This window comes from Canis lupus, chromosome 17, assembly GCF_003254725.2.
Source record: "Canis lupus dingo isolate Sandy chromosome 17, ASM325472v2, whole genome shotgun sequence".
Lineage (NCBI taxonomy): Eukaryota > Metazoa > Chordata > Mammalia > Carnivora > Canidae > Canis > Canis lupus.
The window spans coordinates 7,909,774-7,933,158 of NC_064259.1; the positions used below are offsets into that span (position 1 = coordinate 7,909,774).

Here is a 23,385-nt window from a genome sequence, read left to right on the forward strand (position 1 = left end):
AGATAAGGATGAAACACACAATTTTCCTCTTAAAAGTTTCCTTCTGAACATCCTGTTTCCCTTTAATTTTGGAAGGACTCAATACTTCTGGGGTTTGGTTTTTTTTGTTTGTTTCGTTTTGTTTTGTTTTGTTTTTCCAGGGGAAGGGTTTTGATGGCCAGGTGAGGGCTGGAGGCGCACGGAGGAGCGTGGGGTCGGCAGAAGGAACGCCTGGGAGCCTGGCCGAGGTTCACAGTACAAGACCAGCCACCGTGGATTCTAGCACCGAGTTTTGGTGATTTTTTTTCTTTCCTGCTTCAGAACCTGGACTGCCCCTGCGATCCCGAGGGCTTGGAGAATACACTCCATCCCTTCATTTTGTGCCCGCGTCCATCTTACCTTCTTTGTATCATAGAATCCACCTCCTTAAGAAAAGCGTTCCCTCTGAAATGCTCAAGTGCCAGACTTGCGGGGGTTCGGGGCTAAGCCCGGCCCGGGAGGCGCCCCCCGCCCCCCCCCAGCGGCAGGAGACGGCAGGAAATGAGACCACCCGGAGGTCTGGCCCCCACGGACGGGCAAAGCCTGTGTCCCCAGGTAAAGCGAGGAGGACGCACGTCGGCCAAGTTGGGTCGCTAAGGTCGTTGCAAGCTTCCATCTCTGCGATGCTTAGTGAGGAAAACAAAGAAAGAAAAGCACTTGGGACGTGAAAAATCCCCACAGAACGGTGCACGCCCCCGCGAAGGGGTGCGCGCGTGCCCTCCCGGGATTCAGCCCGGACCCACGCAGCCCCCGGGAGGGCGGAACTGTCTGGGGTCTCCCGGCTGCTCGGCACCCCGCGAGCTGGGCACGGCCCGCGCACCGCCCGGCGGAGCTGCAGCCCCGGGGCAGGCGCAGCGAGGCAGGGGGCGGGGCCCGGGAGGGCGGGGCCCGGGAGGGGCGGGGCCCGGGAGGGGCGGGGCCCGGGAGGGGCGGGGCCCGGGAGGGGCGGGGCCCGGGAGGGGCGGGGCCCGGGAGGGGCGGGGCCCGGGAGGGGCGGGCGGACCGCGGCGTGGGGGGTGGCGGGGCGCGGACCCGCGCGGGGCGGGGGGCGTGGGGCGGGGAGCGGAGCTGCGGGCGGAGGAGCGCACCCGGGACCCGCGGACTCGGGAGGAACCGGGGAGGGGTCGGGGCGCCGGCGGGGCGGGGCGGGGCGGGGCGGGGGCGGAGATCCCGGCGGGGCGCGGTCCCCTACTGGGCGGACCCCGGCTCGGGCCGTGGGCGGGGGCGCCGGGGAAGGCGGAAGGACTCGGCGCCCCCGGCGGCCCGGCGCAGAGCGGTTTCCTTCCCGCTGGCCGCGGCGCCCCCGCCGAGTCCCGGAGCCCCCAGCCCCGCGGGCGCCATGCGGGAGGCGCTGCTGCTGTTCTGCAACTGGAGCACGCTGGGCGTGTGCGCCGCGCTCAAGCTGCCGCAGATCTCCGCGGTGCTGGCGGCGCGCAGCTCGCGGGGCATCAGCCTCCCGAGTTTACTTCTGGAGCTGGCGGGGTAAGGCCCGGCGGCTGCCCTCCCCCTGCTCTCTGCGGCCCGGGGGTGCCGGGAGCCCGGCCGCGGGAGGCACCGTCCGGGGCGCTCACCTCCCCTGGCGAGTCGCTGCTCCCCGCGCGGACGGCGCACGCCCATTTTACAGGTGCGGAAACCGACGCCCGGGGTACCGCCACCCCGCCCGGCACCCGCAGCCCAACCGGGCGGCCGCGGGCGGGGCCGTTTGCACCCGGGGGCCTGTGACCCACGTCGTCCCGGAGCGCCCCGCCGCCACCCCTTCTCTCGGGTCTCGGCTTCCTCGCGCGCAAAATGAGGGGTGGGGCTAGAAATTCTAAGGGTCCTCTGGCTTTTAAAAGTTACCCGTGGGGGGAGGGGGACCCCGAGGACGGAGGGCTCCCTGGAGGGGGAGGAGGAGGGGGGGAGGAGGGGGGAGGGGGGGAGGAGAGGACTTGGTCGGCCGCGGCCAGCCAGAGAGGAGCCGGGGCGGCTCGTCCGTGAGGAATCGGAGTGGGTGCCCCGACCAGGTTTCGCGATGTGAACGCGAGGAGCGGAGTCGCAGAACTCGGTTGGGACGACTGGGGGGGGCGGGCAGCGGGGACCCGGAGCCCCCGGCGAGCCGCCCCCGCTCTCCCCCCGCGGCTGCGCGCCCTGGAAGCCGGGCGGGGAGGGGGGAGAGACCTCGGGGGTGGGAGAGGTGGGGTCCTAACCGGGCGCGCCCGTCTGGAGCTGGGCCACTGGCGGGAGTGGGGCCCCCGGCGGACTCGGGGCGACCCCCAACACGGGGCCCCCGGCTGGACAGCGGGATGGGCGAGGCCTCACCGCGCGGGCTGTCGGGGGGGGCTTGGGGCGCTGAGGGGGTCCAGGGGGCGCCGACGGCCCGGACGGGGCCTGAGTCCCTAAGAGGCGCCTGAGGCTCGGGAGGCGGGGCTGGCGGGGGGCGGGGGGCGGGGGGAGCCGAGGAGCGCCCGATGCCCGCGGAGGGCGGGGAGCCTGCCCACATCCTGGCGCCGCAGGTGCTGCGGGCGGCCGCTTCCTGCCCCTGCCCCTGCCCGTGGGCAGAAGCCGCCCTTGGGGCAGGAGGGGCCGGCGTGGGGGGGTCGGGGCGCAGGGGGCGGCGCGGGGGGCTTCGTGGAGGCGGGGGCCGGGCGCCCCCCGGCCCAGCTGGAAGTGATCTCGGCTCCCTGGGCTGGGTCCCTGGGTTTCCTGTCCACCTCCGGCCACACTGTATCTTAGTGGCTCCATTTCCAGAGCCGGGTCTGTGTGCAGACGCTGAGCATTGTCTTACTCAATCCTCAGGACACCCCCGGGAGGAAGACCGTGTTCACCGTAGACAGTAGGAACCTGGGGCCTAGAAGGTGAAGCATCACACCCAAGTTCCCCCGCAGCAGCAGGGCCCTAGGGGTCACCTGGCCCTGCCTCTCGCCCTTGCCATGCCTGCCCTCCCACCTTCTCCACGCTCACTGGGTTTGGCTGCTTTCTAGGCTCATCTCCCATATTGTGGGTGGGGGAAAGGGTTGGCACACCCTGCCCTCCTCTCCCTTTCCTTCCCCAGCCTCCTCTGGTGAGAGCCAGCTCGGAGCGGGTGCTAGGGGCAGTGCCTCCCAGTGACTGTCCCCAGTGAGCCCTGCCTGCCTGCCTACTCGGGGCAGGGCGGCCTCCAGAAGCCCCCCAGAAAGAATCCTGAGGGGTCCCCGTGGAGGAGGGGGAGGGGAGAGAAGGACCCTTCATCTCCTGGGAAGTAGAAGCCATAACAACCCCTCAGAGGACATGTACCCTCCTTGGATCCTGATCTGAGCAAATTCTAAAAACCAATTTTTTATAGAATTGGGCTCATAGGGACATAAGCCATATCTTAATGATACTGGAAAATGACTTTTAATGTGGATTGGTGTGAAGCAGCAAGAAAATGCCTTTATTTTAGAAGTGCCTCCTGAAGCATGCACCTTGCACCCTTCAGCAAAGAGAAAGAAGGGAGGGGTCGTAGGTGAACGTAGCAAAGTATTATTTGTTGAAGCTGGTGCTGGGTACCTGGGCTCATTATGCTGGTTTTTTTTTTTTTTTTCCAGTTTGTGTCTGTGTTTTTACAATTTAGGGGCGCCGGGGTGGCTCAGTCGGTTGAGCGTCCTACTCTTGATTTCGGCTCAGGTCATGATCTCAGGGTCGTGGGATCAAGCCCCGGGTTGAGCTCCATACTGGGCGTGGAACCTGCCTAAGACTCTCTCCTTCCCTGTGCCCCACCTCCAGCTCTTGCTCTCTCCTTTCCATAAAAAAGAAAAAAAGAACTCAGAGTTTCTTCAGTTTACAAAAGCATCCACCTGATTCCTTCCTTGTTTCATGCACGCGTGGGGAGGACAAGGGACCCCAGACCAGGCCATGGGCAAGCACATCCGCCTTCAGAGCCCCTCAGGTCTCTGAAGAGAATAAATAATCGCCTGTTTGGAGCAGTTTCCTAATTCAGGTGACTGGGGGAGGCCGTGGTCTGCCCTGGAGGGGGTGGTGGGGAGGGAGTCACCTGCCCTCTTCAGGGAGAAGAGGTGGCCACAAGAGGAGAGGGCTCTCCAGGCAGGGGGCTCCGGGAGAAGCCTGTGGGCCGGACTAGGTGACACTTTTAAGGCACCCACGAGAGCTAGGGATGCAGTTACCCCTGCTCCCCAGGTGGGAAGCCGGGGCAGGAGAGGTTAGATCCCCAATGCGGGGATCCGGAGCCCAGTGGCCGTGCCCCGGAGTGTCAGTTCTTACCCCCCCCCCCCCCCCCCCCCCCCCGCACTGGACGGGAGGCTCCACGTTTAGCAAGGGGCCGACCGCAGGGCAGAGGCCCGGCCACTCTGAGGAGGAGGCTGGGCAGGTGGGGCAGGTGAGGGGCAGGTGGCGGGGGCAGGAAGCACTGGCTGGGGTCCCACAGCATCTGGTGCGGGAGGGAGCCCAGATAGGACCCCAGGCTGACCGTGGGAAGCGCTCCGTGCCGGGAGGCTGCTGTTTCACAGTTGCTGGCACAGGTGTCCCGGTGTCCCCGGTGTCCCGGGGAGGTTCCCGGTAGGGAGGCAGTGGGGCCGGGCTGGCAGAGGCTGTGCTGGGCACCTCCCAGCCTAGCGGCACCTGCAGAGGCTGCCTCTACTTCCTCTTGAGACGGGGCTCTTCCCCCACTCAGAGCACCCGTGCCTCACTCAGCTCCTCCGCCACCCCTCCTCCGGGCATCCTCCTGCCCTGGAACCTTCCACAGCTGGGCTTTCAGACAGGGCAGCTCCTGTGGGGGACCCTGCTCCCCCTCCCCCCAGGCCCAGCAGGCTGCCTTCTAGGCTGTTGGATGCCCCGGCCTCTGGGTAAGATTCCCTTAGAAAAGCCTTCAGTCCTAATCCCGGTTCTGCTCCTGACTCCTGAGTTGTTGCCTCAGGAGTGGGTACGTGTGTGGTTTTTGTTCAGACCTCTAGGTTATGTGCGGAGGAGAGAACCTCAAGTCACTCCATGGAGTAGACCAGGAATTTTAACAGATTTGTGGGGCTGCGGGTCAGACATCACTGGGCGTGACTGTAATGAGCATTCAAGCATTCAACTGTTTTTCCCCCCTCTGTTGTGCCTTTTATTCCCATGACATACTCATTCCATAACCGGAAGCCTGTATCTAAATTATTTTTTTAATTTTTTTCTTTATTTTTTATATCTTTTTTATTTAAATTAAATTTGCCAACATATAGTTGGCACATATATAAAACATAAAACATATAAAAACATATAGCTTTTAATTAAAAGCAACATTAAAAATAAAAGGACATTTACGACCCTCAGGCCACAGAAGTGATAGACGGTTGACCTTGAACGTTTGGGTCCCACTGGGAGAGCATTGCAGCCTGGCAGCTGGGCCTCCCTGGGAATGCCCCAGGCTGGGTGGGGGTGGGGGGGGTGGGAAGCACCCCACTGGAATCAGGAAATTTAGCCTCTGGTCTTTGTCTTTTCCCTGAGTTGTCCTATGACTTTGGCTTCTGGGCCTCAGTTTCCCGAGGTGGTCTGTAAGATGTGGAGGGCAGTGTGGATGACCCCGGGCAGTGGTCTTGGCTCCGACGTCCCAGGGTCTCATGCCTCTCCTGAAGGTCACTGGCTGAACCCCTCTTGGCGTTTGGGAGGTGTGCCCTCCATGATGTGGGTGCGGGCGGCCCAGACTGCAGGGCCTGCTCGTGTCCCTGCTGGTCATTCATTCAGCGGGTCTGCTCCAAGGCTTGCTGTGTTCCCCTCTGCAGAGGTGGGTGGGCTACAGCTGCCCCCTCCTTCCCTGGCCCCCTGAGCTGCCCTGCAGAGGTGAACAGAGGGGTGCTGTTCTGGAGGCCTGGCAGGACGGGAGGCCATGCAGCGGGGCAGGGGCCAGGAGGAGCACCTGCTTGGCCCCTGAAGCCCAGAGGTGACCAGCCGCAAAGCCAGAGAGCCAGAGGGCAGCAGGGCTTTGGGGTCCCTGGGAAGAGGACAACTAGGGAGGCCCAGGCCTAGGCAGACCCACACCCCCTGGGAGACGCCAGCCTCCCACCTCACCACCAGCTCAGCCAAGAAGTGTCTGCTAGGTTGGAAACAGGATGGGGGGCACAGGCTCCCCAGCCCTCTTCCTGGCTGAGGAAATGATGAGGGAGGGCAGCTCTGGTTTACCTGGGGAGACAACCCGGGTGATGGCACAGGTGACTCCAAGGGGACCTGGGGGGGTTAGGTTCTTGGGGACCTGACTGGCTGGGGAGCGAGCTGGAAAGATGGGAAGCTCAGGCCTTTTCTCCTGAGAAGCGTGTGGGGTCCTGGGGTCCTTTCCCCCACGTCCCCAGCCTTTCAGAGCTAGAATTTTCTTCAGGAACTGATGGCTGCTCTTTCCTGACTGGGCAGCACTCTGGAAGGCCGCAGGGATCACCCAGGTGGTTGGTTGTCTTCAGAACTCCTCAGCTCCGGGCTGCACCCCACCCCACCCGGCCCCTCATGAGCGCCCGCCCCCGGATGTCTGTCTTGGCCTGTGTGGCTTCTGGTGTGCGGCCTTCTGAGGGGCTGCCCAGCACCCTAGCTTTGGAGACAGGCCAGAGGGGGGCCAGAAGCCCCGTCTCTTCCAGCCTGGTCTGCAGCCTGCCCTCTGCAAGGGGGACTTGACACTGTGCGCAGTATGCCCGGCTCCGGCCAGGACTGGGCCTGTGAAATCACCAGTCCACCCTTCGTGTTTGAAATCTCCCCTCTTGGCATCTGCAGGCTCTGCCCGCTGCTTCCAGGATTTTGCAAGCCAGCCTGTGCTCTGGAGTGCTCCTGGGTGCTCCCAGGTGCTCCCGGGCACTGGCCGGGGCCCCCTGCCGGCTGCCGGGTCAGTGGGGCTCAGGCTTGCCCTCTCTCTCCCCAGCTTCCTGGTGTTTCTCCGGTACCTGTGCTACTATGAGTACCCGCTGCTCACCTACCTGGAGTACCCCATTCTCATCGCACAAGGTAACGGAGCCCCTGGATGCCCGTGTCCCCTGTCCCCCCTGGGCCGGGCTGGCAGCAGCCCTCGCACTCTGTCCTGCCTCACCCCAGCCTTTCTCTTTCAGACGTCCTCCTTCTGCTCTGTGTCTTCCACTTCAACGGGAACGTGAAAGGGGCAGCGCCCTACCTCGCCCTGTATCCTTCAGCATCCAGGGATCAGATGGGACCGGGGTGGTACTTGCAATGTGTGCTGCTTACCAGATAGATGTTCTTTGGGTTAACCTAAAAAAGATCCCAAATGCAGGACTCCATGGGAGGGAAGATACCTCTGCAACCTAGAGGTGCTCCAGGGCAGTCCCTCCCTGTGGCCTCCCTTCCAAGACAAGGGTGTCAGCGGGGCTCCAGCCAGCCAAGTGGCTTGTAGACCTAGTACCTCCCTGCTGGCGTGCTGAGCGGTGGAGGCACCCTGCTAGGGCGACCTCATCCAGATTTATCCTTTAGGGGAAGGGAGACATTTCTTCTTCCCTAAAAACATCCCCAGAGTACTTGAAGTCCCAATAATGGGACTGTCACTAGCACGGTGCCACTAAGGCACCCGGTAGGCTGCTTGCTACTGCCTGTCTGTGTGCGAGCGTGGGTTCTCGAAGGCTTTGTTCAAAGTGAAAACTACGCCCAAGACGTCAGAAGGGTCCTGGTGGGGATCCGGCCGTGACACAGACGTGTGCCCACTCACGCAGCATCTTCTGTGAACAAGGGCCTGGCTTTCGTTTCAGCCCTCTCTAAAAATTCGGTTATCTTCTTGTTGAATTCGCATTCCTGAAAAAGCCACGAAAGCCTTTTGAGTGGCAGCCACTTAATCCTGCCACATCTGTGAAATGGCCTGAGCTGATTATTCGTACATCTTCAGGGTGGAGGAGGGAGGAGGGTACAGTGAATTTTTAACAGTGAAATTTTTCTTAACAAAAGTGTGTCCCAAATACTCCGTGGGACATACTCGTACTAAAAGATATTTTTATTAATCTGAAATTCAAATTTAACTGGGTGTCCTGTTTTCTATTTTTTTGTTTTGTTTTGTTGTTGTTGGTTTTTTTTTTTTGGTGAATCAGGCAACCCCATAAAAAGGTCATCTTGAGGCACTCGGGAGTTGGCTACACCTGCTGCTCCTGGTCAAGTTTTGTGAAATGTTATGTAAAGTATCTGTTTGGAACGGACAGTATAAAACTGGGTCAAATTAGTTTAAGAAATTGAATTAGAGAGTGCTTTAAAACCAAGATTTCATCTGCCTACGTTCCAGCTGCTGTTCTGGTGTAGACCAGGTTGCTAGGAATGAGTTCTACCGACTTTTCACACAGGGCGCTGTGGCTCCCTTCATTCAAATAATGTTATGGATCATAATCACAGCAACCTGTTGGGTCCCTGTTGTGTGCCACCGGGCATTGCCGAGGTAGATGGGACAAGGAATGTTAAGGCCATTTTGCAGATAAGCAAACCGAGGCCAAAAGAAGGCAGGTGACTTGCCAAGGCCACAGCTGAGGCTCTTGGCCGTTATCTCGTGTGTGCGCTTGGCTAGCTGGACTCTCTGTGCTCATAGCCTCATTGAGCTTGACAAAAATCCCCTGTCATCTCTCCAGTCTCCCATGTCCCAGCATTGCTGACACCAACCAGATTTACGCTGGAGTTAGCAGGGAAGGGGGAAATCAGTGAAGAGAGTTTCACGTGGCACCAGTTTTGCAGGACGTGCCTCCCCTATAATGTTGAGCTTCTCATGTAAATGCTTGACTTTTGCCATGACATTGGCAATGTCTGCGTGGTCGGGGATGAGGTGGGTGGAACCCCAGCAACAGTCCACAGACAGGGCTCTTGGCAGTTCTCGTCCATAATCTGCTTGTTCTTTTGAGCCATTTTTGTCTCTTCCAAATCAGACAGGCTCTAGTAGCCCCATTCCCAGGTCGGCTTGTGTGGTGGGTAAGCTCCGTGGTCCTGGTGGGAAGGCTCGGGCTGGGGGGGGGTGGGGGGGGTCAGGGCTGCCTGCAGAGCCTCTTGTCTCCCTTAGCGCTGGGTATATGTGTGGCCTCGTGGTTCGTCCTTTCCCTGCAGAAGTGGATCATAGACCTGGCCATGGTGAGTGAGTCACACCTGAGGAGAGTGGGCAGGGGTCTGTCCCTCCAGGCGCCGCCCCGCACTCTTTAACCTGCTGATGTTGCAGCTGTACGAAAGCATCACGGAATGAGAGCACAGACCCATCCAAATGTTTAAAGACCTTATTCTCACTTAGCCGTCTGGCAACACTGTTGACTTCCTTTTTGGGGAGTCATAGAGAGCCAGGCTGGGGGGGTTGCCAACAGTAGTAGGATGAAGAAGTGGACATGAGTTAAAGAGCCTCTTATCAGGTTGACGATTGCGTATTGGCCACTTACTCATTATTTTTCTAACCTTTCCCCCACCCCCGCACCCCCCGCTATTTTTTGCCCTCCTTGGAAAAGGGTTAGCTCAGTACTCTTTTCCTTCCTTGGTTAAGGGCAAAAAAATCCCATTGTTTGAGAATAGAATTCAGAGGGTGGGTCAGGAAGCATCTGAGGCCAGGGCTTCTTTCCAGAGTGACTGGAGTGTACTTCTCCACCCAAGGGGAAAAGGAGAAGTCTTGGTGGTCCCCAGTCACTGCCTGTCACGCCCATGTTTATGAGCTTCACCCCCACCCCGACCCCCACCCCCAGCGTCTTGTCTGTGACCCTTGCCAGAAAGCGAGCTTGGCTCCATGTTCTCTCTTGTGACGTATGGAGAGCAAACAGGTAGGGCTGCCCTATTAACAAGGAAGAATTTTACATGAATATGTCCCAAATACAGCGCAGGACATACTCATGCTAAAAATTATTTGTTGTTGGTTTGAAATTCAGATTTACCTGGGTGTCCTGTATTTTTATTTGCTAAATCTGTCCAGGCCTTGGTTATGCTCCCAAAGAGAACTACCTCATGATTCTAGCGATGGCGTCTTCTCCTGGGAGACGTGTCGGTGGGGTACCCAGCAGACCCTGTGAGGGTATCTGTGCAGCGCTGGCCATGCCCCTGACACCAGGGCCCCACTAGGCTTTCTTGCCACTTGACCCTCGGCCCGCCGATCCCCCCCTCCGCCCCGGCCCCCACTGGCCTGTGCTCAGGGCAGTCTCCCCACCTGGCCTCCGTCCTCAGAGCCGTCTGTGCCCAGCCCTCGGGGTGCCCTGTCCTTGGATGCGAGCTCTGGCTCCCTGCCCTTCCCTTCTCCACTGTCCACTGTCACCGGGTCCAGGTGGCCCCCTCGCTCCCCTGCCTTTACCGTGGCCACGCTGCTTTGCACTGGAGGACGTGGTCACTGATCAGGAACCGGGTGGGTGCCAGCACCGTGGCAGGGCAGGGGGGACCCAGCTCCCTGCGCACAGCTGGGCAGCCTCTCTGGCCGCGGGGCCGACACGGAGTCTGGGCTCCTGGCCACCTGCTCCTGCAGCACCCCGCTCGCCCAGCACCCCGCTCCCGCAGCACCCCGCTCGCCCAGCACCCTGCTCCCGCAGCACCCGCTCGCCCAGCACCCTGCTCCCGCAGCACCCCGCTCACCCAGCACCCTGCTTCCGCAGCACCCTGCTCGCCCAGCACCCTGCTCCTGCAGCACCCCGCTCACCCAGCACCCCGCTCGCCCAGCACCCCGCTCCCGCAGCTCCCTGTCTCTGTCCCGCGCAGGCCAGGGGCGCGGACAGGAGTCCGTGTGCAGCCGCAGCCTGCGGCAGGTCGGGTCAGCCCCGCCTCGGCCCCGGGCGCTCGGGCCGCTCCCAGCTCCCAGCGTGCTGCTCCCTTTGGCCGCTGCTCCCGCTGGGCTGAGGCGGAGGCGGGTGAAGCCGGGGCCGGGGTGTCTCACCGGGCGACACCGCAGAGGGTGCGCGGCACCCCGCGGACTCCCTGGAAAGGCCAGAAACTCCGAGCTGGTGCGCCTCGGCTGCTGCTGGGGTTCATGAGCCAGTCCAAAGCAGCCGGGTTTCCCCCAGGCTCTAAAACACCGCGTGTACCCGTCTGTCCGTCCGTCCGTCTGTCGCCTGATTTCATTGGCAGGTGCTTGGAGAGGCCGCTGTGGCCCATCACTTGCCTCGGAGCAGGGAAGTGGCCGGCTGTGAACAAGCGTGTCGCGGCAGCTGGGGCTTTGTGCTTGGTCACCGCTTGCCCCGACTGCGGCTTCGGAGGCACGCTCAGTCTCCGGGGCTTTGGCTTTTTTCAGCGAGGGCCTCCTGACGTACTTGCTCGTTGTTTGCTACTCTTTCTGGCTTACCAAGTTTCCGTGGAGAGATCTGCAGCTGGCTTTAGGTCTTCCCTTGTAAGTTAGGGCCTTCTTTTGTCTTGCTGGTTTTAGGATTTTTTTCTTGCTGGTTTTAGGACTTTTTTCTTTATCACTAGAATTTGCAAATTTTACTACAGTATGTCTTGGTGTTGACCTGTTTTGTTGATTTTGATGGCATTCTCTGTGCTTCCTGGACTTGGATATCTGTTTCCTTCCCCAGATCAGGGAAGTTTTCAGCTATCATTATTTCCTCAAATAAACCTTCTACCCCCTTTTCTTATTCTGCTTTTTCTCCTGTAAACAGAATCTGAGTACTTTCATCAGCACGGCCAGCAAGTTCGCTCAGCTCCAGTGCCTGTGGAAGACCCAGGACTCGGGAGCCGTGAGCGCCCTGACCTGGAGTCTCGCGTCGTACACCTGTGCGGGTAAGAGCAAGATGCCAGCCGACGGGCGCATTTGTGGGCATTGGGCAGTCCCCGGGGAGACCGTTACCTTCCCGGCCACCTGTCGTAGGTAGCCCCGCAAGCTTGAATCCTCTGTAGGCAGCTATTCACGTAGAACCTGCAAGCGGATGCATATTCACAATTCTCACCTCACGCAGATTATTTTCTATCCTCTGCAAGATCCGTAGTCCGGGTGCTAAAGAAAAAAAAGTAGAAAGGACACCTTTCTCCAAAGATCTGGCCTAGTATCAACAGTCCTCTCTTATTCTTTGAAAAACATCAGGAGGTGGGGATCCCTGGGTGGCTCAGGGGTTTGGCGCCTGCCTTTGGCCCAGGGCACAATCCTGGAGTCCCGGGATCGAGTCCCGCGTTGGGCTCCTGGCATGGAGCCTGCTTCTCCCTCCTCCTGTGTCTCTGCCTCTCTCTCTCTCTCTCTCTCTCTATGTCTCAAATAAATAAATAAATAAATAAATAAATAAATAAATAAATAAATCTTTAAAAAAAAAAAAAAAGAAAAACATCAGGAAATTATATTGAATCCACTAACTTGTTTTAAAAATGTGAATCTTTATGATGTAACAGATTCCAGAGATGACAGTCATACACTGACTTTTGAGAAAGAATATAATTTGTGTGTGTGTGTGGTGGTGGGGGGTCGTTCTGGAGCCATATTTCTTGAGGTCAAGTTCAGAATTCCATGATTTGTGTGGATTCTTGCAGGAACTACCCAAAATACATATATGCTCTTTTTGGTAGAATAAATTTTTTTTTTGGTTAGAATGATTTTTTAAAATTCAGAGCTATCACATTAATTAGGTTGACTACTTTTAGATATTTGAATTCTACTTTATATTTCTTCTGTGTCCTAAAGGACCAATTTCTCTCTCAGGGGTTAATGGAAGGGGGCCTTTGTGTCCCAAGTTATTTAAAATGAAGGCTTCTTGGGTTTTATTTTTAGCTTTAAAGTGTTGAAGTGTTAGGAAATGTTGAAATAGAGATATGGTTTCTGGAATTGCTAATTAGATATATTACTTATTAGCTCTCTAATTTTATCTTCAGGTATTATCTTGAAATGCTGCATATTAGATTTTCTTGTAGGAAATCTCCAGAGCCCACATACACTTCCATCGGTTTTGCTCGGCGCTCTGTGCTTAACAAGTACTTATACACATTGAGTAGATGACAAACTGGGGGTTAGAACCTGATGGAAAGAAATGAACTGGTTTTAAACCTAATGTCCTAAATGCGGGACGTGTGAGGCGGAGGGTTAGGAAAGGCAGGCCTTGGGGTGCAGGTTGCTTTCTGGAACTCCCAGCTCATGTCTCCCTCGTATGTCCACCTTCACTGTGACTACAGCTTCCTGGTGTTCCCAAGGTCAAGTGCTGTCCCCGAAAAATGAATTGAATGGAACAGTTGTAGTTAGACCCTGAGGAAGATCATGCCATGCCCTTTGCTGGGCCTGGGTTTCCTTTACCTAGAACACCCCTGTAAAAGAAGGGGGTAGCGTTTAGTTGTTTAAAAACATTGATTTTTGCTCATGGGAGCCTTTCTTTAAATTAAACCTTGGCAGAAGCCCCATAGGTAAATGGGATTTTCAAAATTTGCTTTTTGGGGTGGGGGACTTGGCCCACAGGATAGGAGTGGGGCTCAGTTTCTCCCTGGTTTCCCTGCGCAGCCCCAATTACGTTCAAGACACTGCTCCTGCTCTTAGGAGCAGCTTCAGAACCACTGGGCTAGGACGTGTGGCCAGAGTTGAGCAGTTTTATAAAATCTAGTACTGACTCAGTATTCTCTCCCCCAGAGCCTTTTTAAACCAGTTAGTGTATATTATTCCTGTATTTAAAAATGGAGAGACGTTAGCTCAAGCAAAATGCCTTGAGCAGCAAGTTGATGCTGCTGTTTTCTTTTACAGCAAGAATAATCACCACCTTAATGACCACCAGTGATCTAACAGGTAAGCACAGTCCGTTCCTTCCCACTTTCTGGAATTCTGTCCCCCGGGTGCCTCCTTCATGTGTAAACGGTCTCACGGTCCCACACATCAGCTTGCTCCGCTGTACAGGGAGGCCCGCGAGCTCGATCCCGGGGCATCCGCCCCCACGCGCAGAACTAAGCACCTGGTTCTTGCAGCGCCCGGGATAGAGGGTGTCGCCGCCGCAGCAGGTGCAGGGGGCAGGGATGCCACCACACAGCTAGCTACGGAAGGCTGCTGGGAAATGTGTTTTGGAAGAGCAGGACAGGACAAGCACCTTGGGTGGGGCAGGGGGGATCTGACCTAGCCAGAGGGACCTGGGGCAGCGGGTTTGAAGAGTGAGATGGGGGGGTGGTGAGAGACGGGGAGAGGGAGCAGCCCCCGTGAAGGTCCCGAGTGGGGTACACCTGGCTCAGCCACAGAGCGAACGGGAGCTCTGGGAGGAGTGTGAGGATGGGGTCCGCTGAGCGGACAGTCATCTGACCCCCCACGTCCTTGCTGATTTTTTTTAAAGGGGGAGGAGGAAAATACTTGGATCGATGCAAAACGGATTTAGTTATTCCTTAGGCTGTTGTCTACTCCCAAGTTGGGTATCACTTGGAAAATGATCAAAACAAATGGTGTCACCTATTCTGTGAAGACTAGATATAGGTCCCTGGCACGTAGACCCCTTAAATAAGCCGTTATTTGAGAAATAATTGCCTACAGAGCAGTGAGGTGCATAGGCTTGTCCCTTTGCAAGGCCGCGTCTTGGGCTTAGGTACCTTCCGTCAGCTCTGAGAGAAGCATCGGAAGTATTCTGGCCACAGCACAAACTTGGGTCAGGTGGGGAACGGGGAAGACAGGTCTGTCTCCTCCACGGGACCTGAAGGACTCTCCCTATGGGAGGAAGAGTCCAGCTGCAATTAACCAACAAAACAAGCCTACATGTTAGAAGTTTGAAAGACTTAGAATGTTCTAGTTATACTTCGCTTTGTACTTCAAGTGACAGCTGTTCCTGAAAGTGATCTGGGGGATAATCTTTCGAGGACAGTTTAGCTGGAATCTTACAAATGTTTTACGACCACAAGGATACATTAAATCTCATAAATCTTACTCCTCAGGAGAGTGTTCATCGAGTCACTTACGGTAAAGTGTTTTCGGCCCAGAAACACTTAGAACCAGAGTTGTTCAACAGAGTTCCAAGTTTCGTTGGGCAGGCTGGGGTGTGGCTAACCGGGTTTCCACTGAGAGCAAGGAAGGAAGCAATTCTGTTTTAGGACATGAAAACAGTACGTGTTCATACAGACGTTTCCTTTTTGATTGATTTCAGTTCTTATGCGATTTGTGATCATGCTTGCTTTGAATCTGTGGGTAACAGCCACGGTACTTCGCTACAGGACGACAGTGGGAAAGGCTGAGTGATCGATGCGCGGCTCCTACGCACAAAGTGGATTCCTAATGACTGAACCAAAGGGGAAAATAAGCTCACTGCTAAGTCAAGGTCTTCTATAAATTTAGTTAATTGTTTCAGAGACTTTGAAGCCAAAGGTATTTTAGACACAAGCCACGTGGACACCTGTTTAGAAATGCTACCCTCCCCTCCCTCCGCCTCAGGAGGCGGCGGCTGGGCTCAGACCCCTGCTGGCTGGGCCCTCGGGATTAACTGTCTCTGGTTTTGGGCTTTTACAATCCTTTCCACGGCACAAGCGATTATGAATGGAGTGAGATTTTTCTCAAAGTCGGAAGTGGAATTGTAGTAAATTACTAATGTTCCCTCCCTGGGACTGTTTAATTGTAATAGAGCTTTAACAGGCTGGCCTTTCCGTATCGTATCACAAGATAGTACCTCCTTGGGCTCTAGTAAGGTATGAGGCAAGCAAACGCTGGCCAGAGTTCATATACCAAAGTTAGTCTTTTTAACCTCATCCAGTGCCTTTAAGAAGCGTGCTATGAGCTGCAGTCTCTACTTACGAGGCAGTCCCGATGAACTTTCTGATTCAAGCATAGTGCTGCCATTTTTTAATGGGTCACACCTTTAAAAAAAAACAAAAACACACCTTGTCCGTTGACAACATAAGCAGGAAAGGGTATTGCTGGGTTCTGCCAAGTTCTTAAGGATTTCACGCTCATTATATCATATTCTAAACATGATGTTAAGATTATTGGATGCAGCTTTTTACTACAAAATTTTATAAAGCCTAAAATTTAAACTCTTCCTTTATGATTGAATGGCATTATTCTATTACATGGAATATATAAACGATGTTTATTAGAAAATGTTTTAGCTTCCTATGTAAAATAAACTCTCATATTCTGAACTCTGCTGAGTCTTAAAACTGTCAGTTTTGGGATCCCTGGGTGGCTCAGTGGTTTAGTGCCTGCCTTCAGCCCAGGGCGTGATCCTGGGGTCCCAGGATCGAGTACCACCACATCAGGCTCCCTGCATAGAGTCTTCTTCTTCCTCTGCCTATGTCTCTGCGCCTCTCTCTCCTCTGTGTCTTTCATGAATAAATAAAATCTTAAAAAAAAAAAAAACTGTCAGTTTTAATGGGATTAGTTTTTTAAGTTATGTAAAATGCTTAAGAATATAAACTGTGGTCAACATTTTAGAACTATTGCATGGGACCAGCAGGAAGAGAAACATGGTATATACCAATAATCATTCATTCTGCAGTTTCTACAGTCATAGTATTTAATTTTTTCAAGGATTTATTCATTTTGAGAGGGAGTTTGCAAGCAGATGAAGGGGTACAGGGACAGGGGAAGGGAGAGAAATCTCCAGCAGTTTCCCTGCTGAGTGTGAAATCCGACTTGGGGCTTGACCTCATGATCCTGAGATCATGACCTGAGCCAAAATCAGGAGTCAGAGGCTCACATGACTCTTGGCTCAACCAACTGAGCCACCCTCCAACTCCTGATCCCAAGATGGAGTCAAATGCTCTACTAACTGAGCCAACCAGGCCCCCTGATAGTTGTCATTTAAAGAAAATCCAAGTGAATCTTTTTTCATATGCAATCATAATCTAACCATTAGTATAAATAAAAATAATGTGATTTTTTAGTCCAACAAAAATTTAAGTATATTTTAATTAGAACTTTATCATTGCTTAAAGAACATACTATCTTAGGTGAAGAGTTGCCCATTTTTCCTTTTTGAGACGAAAGGAAACATTTGAACTATTCCAAATATCCTACACACATCATATTTAATCCTACAACAATCTTGTAACGGAAGTCTTAATCTTACAAAAGATGAAAACACTGAAGCTCAGAGTGAAAAATCTGTCTCAGATATGATAGCCAAAAAAATATCCTAAATAAGAACTCAACTGATTACCAGAGAAATGCTTTCTTGAAAACCACCTCTCAGCACTCTGTGCCTTTTCCTTATCCCGGACACTCAAATGAGGTTGTTGGATTTGCATGTCCCTTAAAATACCTAAGTCAAGTCAGCAACGGACTCCTTGTTGAAATTCTATTTTGTATTTCTCCATGGACTAAATGACAGGGTAGCGCATCCAAAAGTTGTAACCTTGGTTGTTTTGTTCTGCTACACCATCATGTAGGGAAGGCAAAATTTTGAGGGATAAATTTTAGGAGGTTGTAGTGTTCCAGGACTATTCCACAGGAAGAGTATGAAAATGCTTATGTCTTAATTTCTTTTATTTAATTTTTTTAATATAAAAAGCAGGCATAAAATACAATTACATTACTACAAAGATGCAACAAAAATTTTTTAAAAATCAGGGGGGTACGATTTTTGTTCAACGGGGACAGTTGATCAAATATTTATGATTATCTAAACCATGCAGTTCATAACTTATTACAATTTCAAACAAAACTCATTATGGGGAAGGGAATCGAGGACAGGCCCCCAAGCATAATATCCGGCACTGTCATACAGTGCCTATTTTCAAAGTGCTTTATGAATCAACTATGGTTATCTTCACGCCAGAGGAAAACTGCAGCCTTCTTCCAGGGGAGGAGACGTGAGTCAGTAGCAGTGTCGACACAGACTGAGAAACTCAGAAGTGACTTGCTCTCATAGAATATTAAACATGTTATTAAAGCATGTTTGAAAAAGGTAATATAGTGTCTTAAGTTTCTCTATTTTACCACGAGAATCCTGTAAGAATAGATTAACAACAGCAGCAAAACTTCTTAAATTGTGGTTTGGCAACCTAGAGTTTTTTTTTTTTGTTTTGTTTTGTTTTTTGAGGATCTACAGCTAAACTGATTTAAAAAAAAAAGACATCCTTCAGAGCCAGATTTGTGACTCTAGCCTAGGTTAGTTTTAAAGACACTAACCTTACTCTAGATTTCTTGGTATCCTTTAGTTAAAATTTTCAGATAGATTTTTTTTTAAATCTTGCTTCTAGATAGCATATTTTCTTTAATACTTTTCAAACATTCACTATACATTTATTTTTAACAATAATACCGGCACCAGTTTTCCTTCTACTTCTGTCTTGCTATCCCCCACTAAACAAAAGTAAAAAATCCAACTAAGAAAATCCCAGTATTCACTACTTCTTAGTTCTCAATAGGAGGTATTTATGGCTCTAGGAGAAATCAGGTGTGAAGAAATAAGCAACTTTTGGTCTTTATTTATCTGGGAACCTTTGGAGCCTCAAGAAAAAGAGAAGCTGGCACAAAATCAGGTTGTTAAACCAAGTCAATATTGTATTTAATGAGTGTTGAGAAGAGAACATTTGTATGGGTGTATGCATTCATGTATGTACATGAAATCAGCAACAGGGTAAAAAGCAAATTCTTACCCAAGGTCAGAATTTTTATTAAGCGCATTTCCATTAGCTGGAGAAACAACCCTATTGAACCCTTATGTTAAACCATATAATGTGAAGAATCTCCATGGGAGAGATTTTTTTCACCCCTTAGAATACCTTTTTTTCCCCAAAAAACTTCACATTAAATTTCCTCGTATAGTTGCATCACACCATGATTCTCCATATTCTCTAATATATACAGCATTCAAAAATTAACTTTTGCCATTTTTACTCAAATATTTCAATTACTCATGTAAACTTCAAATTATTTCACCTTAATAAAGTTTATTAAAAATATATATATATATACTCTCCAATTCAGAATATGATAGAACCTCCCATAGTGTAACAAAATCTTTATATAAAATATTAATTCAGTCTCCTTTTAACAAATCTAATGAATGGAAATATTTATTCTATATAAATTTTATATATTTTTCATTTTTATATCTTACTTAAAAAAAAAAAAAAAAAAAAAAAAAAAAGGCTGTGCCCCCAAACCAGAACTGCAGAACATCTCTGTGAGGGAAATGACATGAGTTTCTGGTTTAGCACAGACATCATGGAAGAGTGCAGGTGGGATAATGAGAATAACAAGATTCAGTTTTAGTACATCAGTAGGCCAAAGGCCACTCTTCAATTTTCACAACAGTATCTATATTTTGGGGATCTAACTCTTTAAACATTTCTACACTGACTCCAAAAGTAATCAATGAAAAATGTCTGCTTCCTTCATTGAACTATTAGATGATGTATTTCAATATCACACCAAACCCTGTGTATATGTATTATAAAGAGACTGATAAAAGACTACATAATTTTTTTAACTTGATGCTTATCATTAATCCATATGGTAGCAGTACAAAACACATTTTTCTGGGACAATGAGAAATCTAGCAGAAATGGTCCTGCATAACCTATGACTTTAACATCATTTAAAAAATAAAAATCAGGTTAAGAGCCTCTGAGGCTAGTTCTTCCCAGTCACCAGTTTTAGCCCAATCCTGAAATATTGCCATATACAGTTGTGTGTTTGAGGAATCACATTTAAATATTTAAAATATATCTACAGTATGTCTTAATTTTCTTTATATTTGAGATAATCTTAGAATCTTGAGTGTGAAAATGTAAAAATAGTCACAATGTCTCTACCAGAAATAAAAATACATCTAGGGTAGCCAGCAAATTCAAAGCAAAGCAAACATTTCAGTCACACACTAATACTGAGGTCTGTAAGAAGAGTGGGATGAATAATAGATATACATAAAAGATATATTAGTTCCAATAGTATCCATTATTGTTTCTATCACGAGTACTTTTAAAAAAAATTGTTATACAATCAAAATAGGTTGACATTGATAACTATTACATGTAAAAATAGTGCACTGTTTTTCTTTTGCAAAGCGAATTTGCATCCTAAGAGCTGGAAAACACTTCTTTTTTCAAAATACAGAAAAGGGTGAGACTTTAAAAAAAAATTAAATTAAGGCATTCAAAATGGGTAAAGTTGCCTATCATGAAGCATTAGGAAATTGATACAATTAACATCAAAACTCCTGTTACAATAATTGCTTAAACATGAACATGCAGCCTCCATGGGGTATACACAAATGAGTGATATAAACTCCAACATTATGGCTTTATACAAGTGCATAGTTGCAACTGCAGTAAGATATCTGATTAATGTGTATAAAAAAATAAAATGGGACATTTGTTGAACCCTCTTGCAGTATTACAGTACTATTATATATGTGTGTGTGTGTGTGCACGCACGCGCATAGAGAGACACACACACATATATATGCACACACACAGTATAATGGTCACTTCTTAAAGATGCAGTCTCTATCACTGTAGTGGAATCCATTCCCAGAATCTTCTGGTAAATGTGCTGGTGAAATCTCTCTGTTGAAGCTGAAAAGATGATTTAAGCTTTAACTCTTCTCAATCCTTTTGTGCAATGTAGTGTGAGTGACTGCCAAGAGAGCTTTATGGAACAAGTTTGGAAGAGTTGCATATGATATTCTTACTCTATTAACCAATCATTGTTGGTTCAACTTGATGCTCCAAAGGAGCCCAGAAAATATCCAAGATTTATAATTTATATTGCAGGAATAAGGGAAATATATGTGTGTGTGTGTGTGTGTGTGTGTGTGTGTATGTATCAGTCCCTCCAGAAAATATAGCTTTTTAAGAAATTCTGGCCCATCATACTTCAGTCTTGTTTTAACTGGAAGAATATGATCACCTTGAATAATGACTGCATTCATAGAAGGCAGCTAGCTGGAAAAAAAAGAAAAAACAAAGTTAGTTGATACAGTGAAATAATTTAAGAGATTGTTAAAATTCTTTTAAAAGGCATTCCATTTATATCATTTCATGATGTAGTCTTCCAACCTCTATGCTTTTAATACCTAAATCATGCATAAAACATTTATTATATTATTTTTATTTTTAGGTACATGCAATTATATTCTTATATTTTCCTATATTTTCTACAAACATGACACACAAGTTTTAATATGGTTAACTGGCTATTAGGGTTAGATAATACATCACCAAGTAACTCAAGTGAATATAAGTTTGACTTGGAGATTAACCACTAGCTGCCTTCTATAGCTGAAAGAACAGTGGGCTTATGGACCAGGTTCTACTTGACTATTTGAGCCTTAGACACATTTTTTAAATCTACGAAATGGGAACAAACACATTGTTTTAGTAAATATATGTAAAAATACTCTGTAAATCTTGGTTATAAACACCTCCCAATAACACATGATTTAAGTCTATTTTTGCAATATGCTTACTTAGGTTAAGACAGACATTACTTCTTTTAAATCCATTCTGTGTAAAAAGGTTTAACCATGAGGTTCAGTTTTTACTCAAATCTCCTTTAGCCACTGTTAACCAAACTATTTATATGTTCTACAAACACAAGAACTTTCACAGCACATCAATAGCATTCTTTAGCAAGAGAAAACATCTCACAACATCACAAAGAAAAGCCAAATCAGAAACAGTATTTCACAGCACTTATTAGACTTACAAAGTGTTTATGGCTTCAATTCTTGCACGTTAGAGAGAAGAAAGGAGGAGGGAAGGAGAGTGGGAGGGAGGGAGGAAGGAATCCCATGCTATGTTCACAAACTAATACAGTTGTAGGAACTTGAAAACATTGTAAATTTTACTTCTCTGAATATGGCTTCTTTGGAATGAACAATAAGTACCAGAATTGCTTCTTTTGTTATTCTTACATGTTTCATTCCTAAGATAAAACATTGTAATTCCAACTGTATTGAAAATATATAGCCAATAAAGATTCTGAACATAGCACTTCACTTTTTTAACTTAACATGGAAATTTCAGTTAGAAACTTTTTTGAAAACTATTTTCCAAATACATACTATTAAAAACAACTTAACAAAATTTAAAAACTAGTCAAAAACAATGAAAACCCAAGTGCAAATCACATGCACTACTTTGAATAACTCATTTTTCATTTTTTGATTTACCCCATTTATTTCTTCAGAAATCAAAAACATCGTCATCATCATCACCACCATCAACATCATCAAATGACCAATCCCAGTCTTTAAATGCCAAATCAAGCAATCTGCAATAGGAGGTTTGCAAATTCACATTCTAGCACTCTTTAGAAATGGCAGCTTAATATGATAATTGTCTAGAAATCACACTTTGTGCTGTGAGATTTTAACTCTCCATCAATAATAACACAGTCAAAATTAAGATGGTAGCACACAGGGAGATCTTTCTTTCCATATGTAAGTGCATATAATGTTAGCCAGGTCTGATTTCTAGAACACTAGAGACCTGAAGACAGGTAATATTTGGGGATAAGATATGATCTTCTCCCCACTGGGCCCAGATAAAGATGTAACCATCCTGATCCCCAGTTTGATTTGAGAACTATGAAAAAATTCAGCATTTGTCAGCACTCCCTTCACAAAAGGACCCAGACTGTCGGTTCACAGTTTAGAGAGAAACACTAAGAATGTCGAATTCTCAATTCTAGCAAGAAACTATTTGCTTAGTGGGTCACCAACAGTGACGCTCTGTGTGAAAAACCACAATTAAGAGAAAAACCACAGGTATATAAGCATCATTAGCAATTTATCTTGGCTGAATAAACTGGACTTAGAGCAGGGGTATATGTGGTCTTTTCTTTCTAATCCAATCCAATCATCTAACATTGCTATCATCTTTATTTTAAAAAACAGGTGTAACTTTTTCATTATTTTAACTGTGAGGTTCACGAATCAACTTATGCCAAGGAACGCCTCTGGTCCCCAAAATCTCATTTGTGACTTCAACTTTAAAGTTGGTCCTTAAATCTGAATGTATATGGTTTACACTCAATGCTATTTATAATGCATATTTGCAGGCATCATCCCAAGAGATTCTGATATAACTGGACTGAAGGGAAAGCGAGGTGCAAGTATCCGCATTTTTAAATTAAAAATCTGGAGTGAATTCTGATGCATCTGTTTGACTCTGATAATCTAATCACTGACAGAGTATGTTGATGGATAGCTCCCTAACTTAAAAGTAAATAAACCAACCCAAATTACTCTATTTCAAAATGTGTTGAATGTAGGACAATGTTTGAGAAAATGTACAGATATAATTATTCACTTACACACCTATCACATTTTTCCAGGCTTACATATAGGCAGTAACTTGTAGCTAAGGTACTGCTTGGGAGATTGAGATCAGTGAGCCATCCTGGGTGTTTAAAGCCCAACTTTGAAAAATCTGCATTTCATACCCTTCCAAAACCTTTGAAGTGTGTGTGAAGTGTGCATCTGTGTCACAGTCTTCAAATTTTAAAAGTTTGGTCACTAGGCTATTAGTACAATGCCTGGCAAGACTTCCCTTAAAGCCCCCCCTCAGCCCTTTCCAGTCAGCCGTCTAACTTTTGTCATTTCAACCTAAGAAAGTTTTCTCTAACTTGGTTTCTTCCTGCCATTTTCACTGTCA

At 49.3% G+C, this 23,385-nt stretch overlaps 2 protein-coding genes across 16 annotated transcripts in view; one reads left to right on the top strand and one right to left on the bottom strand.

The window, feature by feature from the left end:
• The first annotated feature begins 1,237 nt into the window (after positions 1-1,237).
• SLC66A3 (solute carrier family 66 member 3) lies at positions 1,238-15,918 on the top strand. 2 transcript variants are annotated; one of them, XM_049096154.1, is made up of 7 exons: positions 1,248-1,500; positions 6,848-6,930; positions 7,032-7,100; positions 8,969-9,027; positions 11,508-11,628; positions 13,559-13,600; positions 14,931-15,918. In XM_049096154.1, the coding sequence occupies exons 1-7, from the start codon at positions 1,358-1,360 to the stop codon at positions 15,020-15,022; spliced, it is 609 nt and encodes a 202-aa protein (XP_048952111.1). In that variant the 5' UTR covers positions 1,248-1,357; the 3' UTR covers positions 15,023-15,918. The 2 variants fall into 2 exon arrangements, with proteins under 2 accessions (XP_048952112.1, XP_048952111.1); XM_049096155.1 differs by lacking the exons at positions 8,969-9,027; positions 11,508-11,628; positions 13,559-13,600; positions 14,931-15,918 and adding an exon at positions 7,913-8,908 and having other exon boundaries at positions 1,238-1,500; positions 7,032-7,101.
• ROCK2 (Rho associated coiled-coil containing protein kinase 2) overlaps positions 15,636-23,385 on the bottom strand; it is a 143,850-nt gene continuing 136,100 nt past the window's right edge. For 8 of the 14 annotated variants that reach the window (XR_007403337.1, XR_007403336.1, XR_007403333.1 and 5 more), the window contains one exon: positions 15,636-20,670. Coding sequence is in view for 8 of the 14 variants with exons in the window: in XM_049096150.1 (XP_048952107.1) it covers positions 20,667-20,670 (4 nt within the window). In the remaining 6 variants the exon portion in view is untranslated. Of the gene's footprint in view, positions 20,671-21,899; positions 22,001-23,385 lie in introns of all 14 variants that reach the window. The other 6 variants (XR_007403332.1, XM_049096146.1, XM_035700671.2 and 3 more) reach the window with 2 other exon arrangements.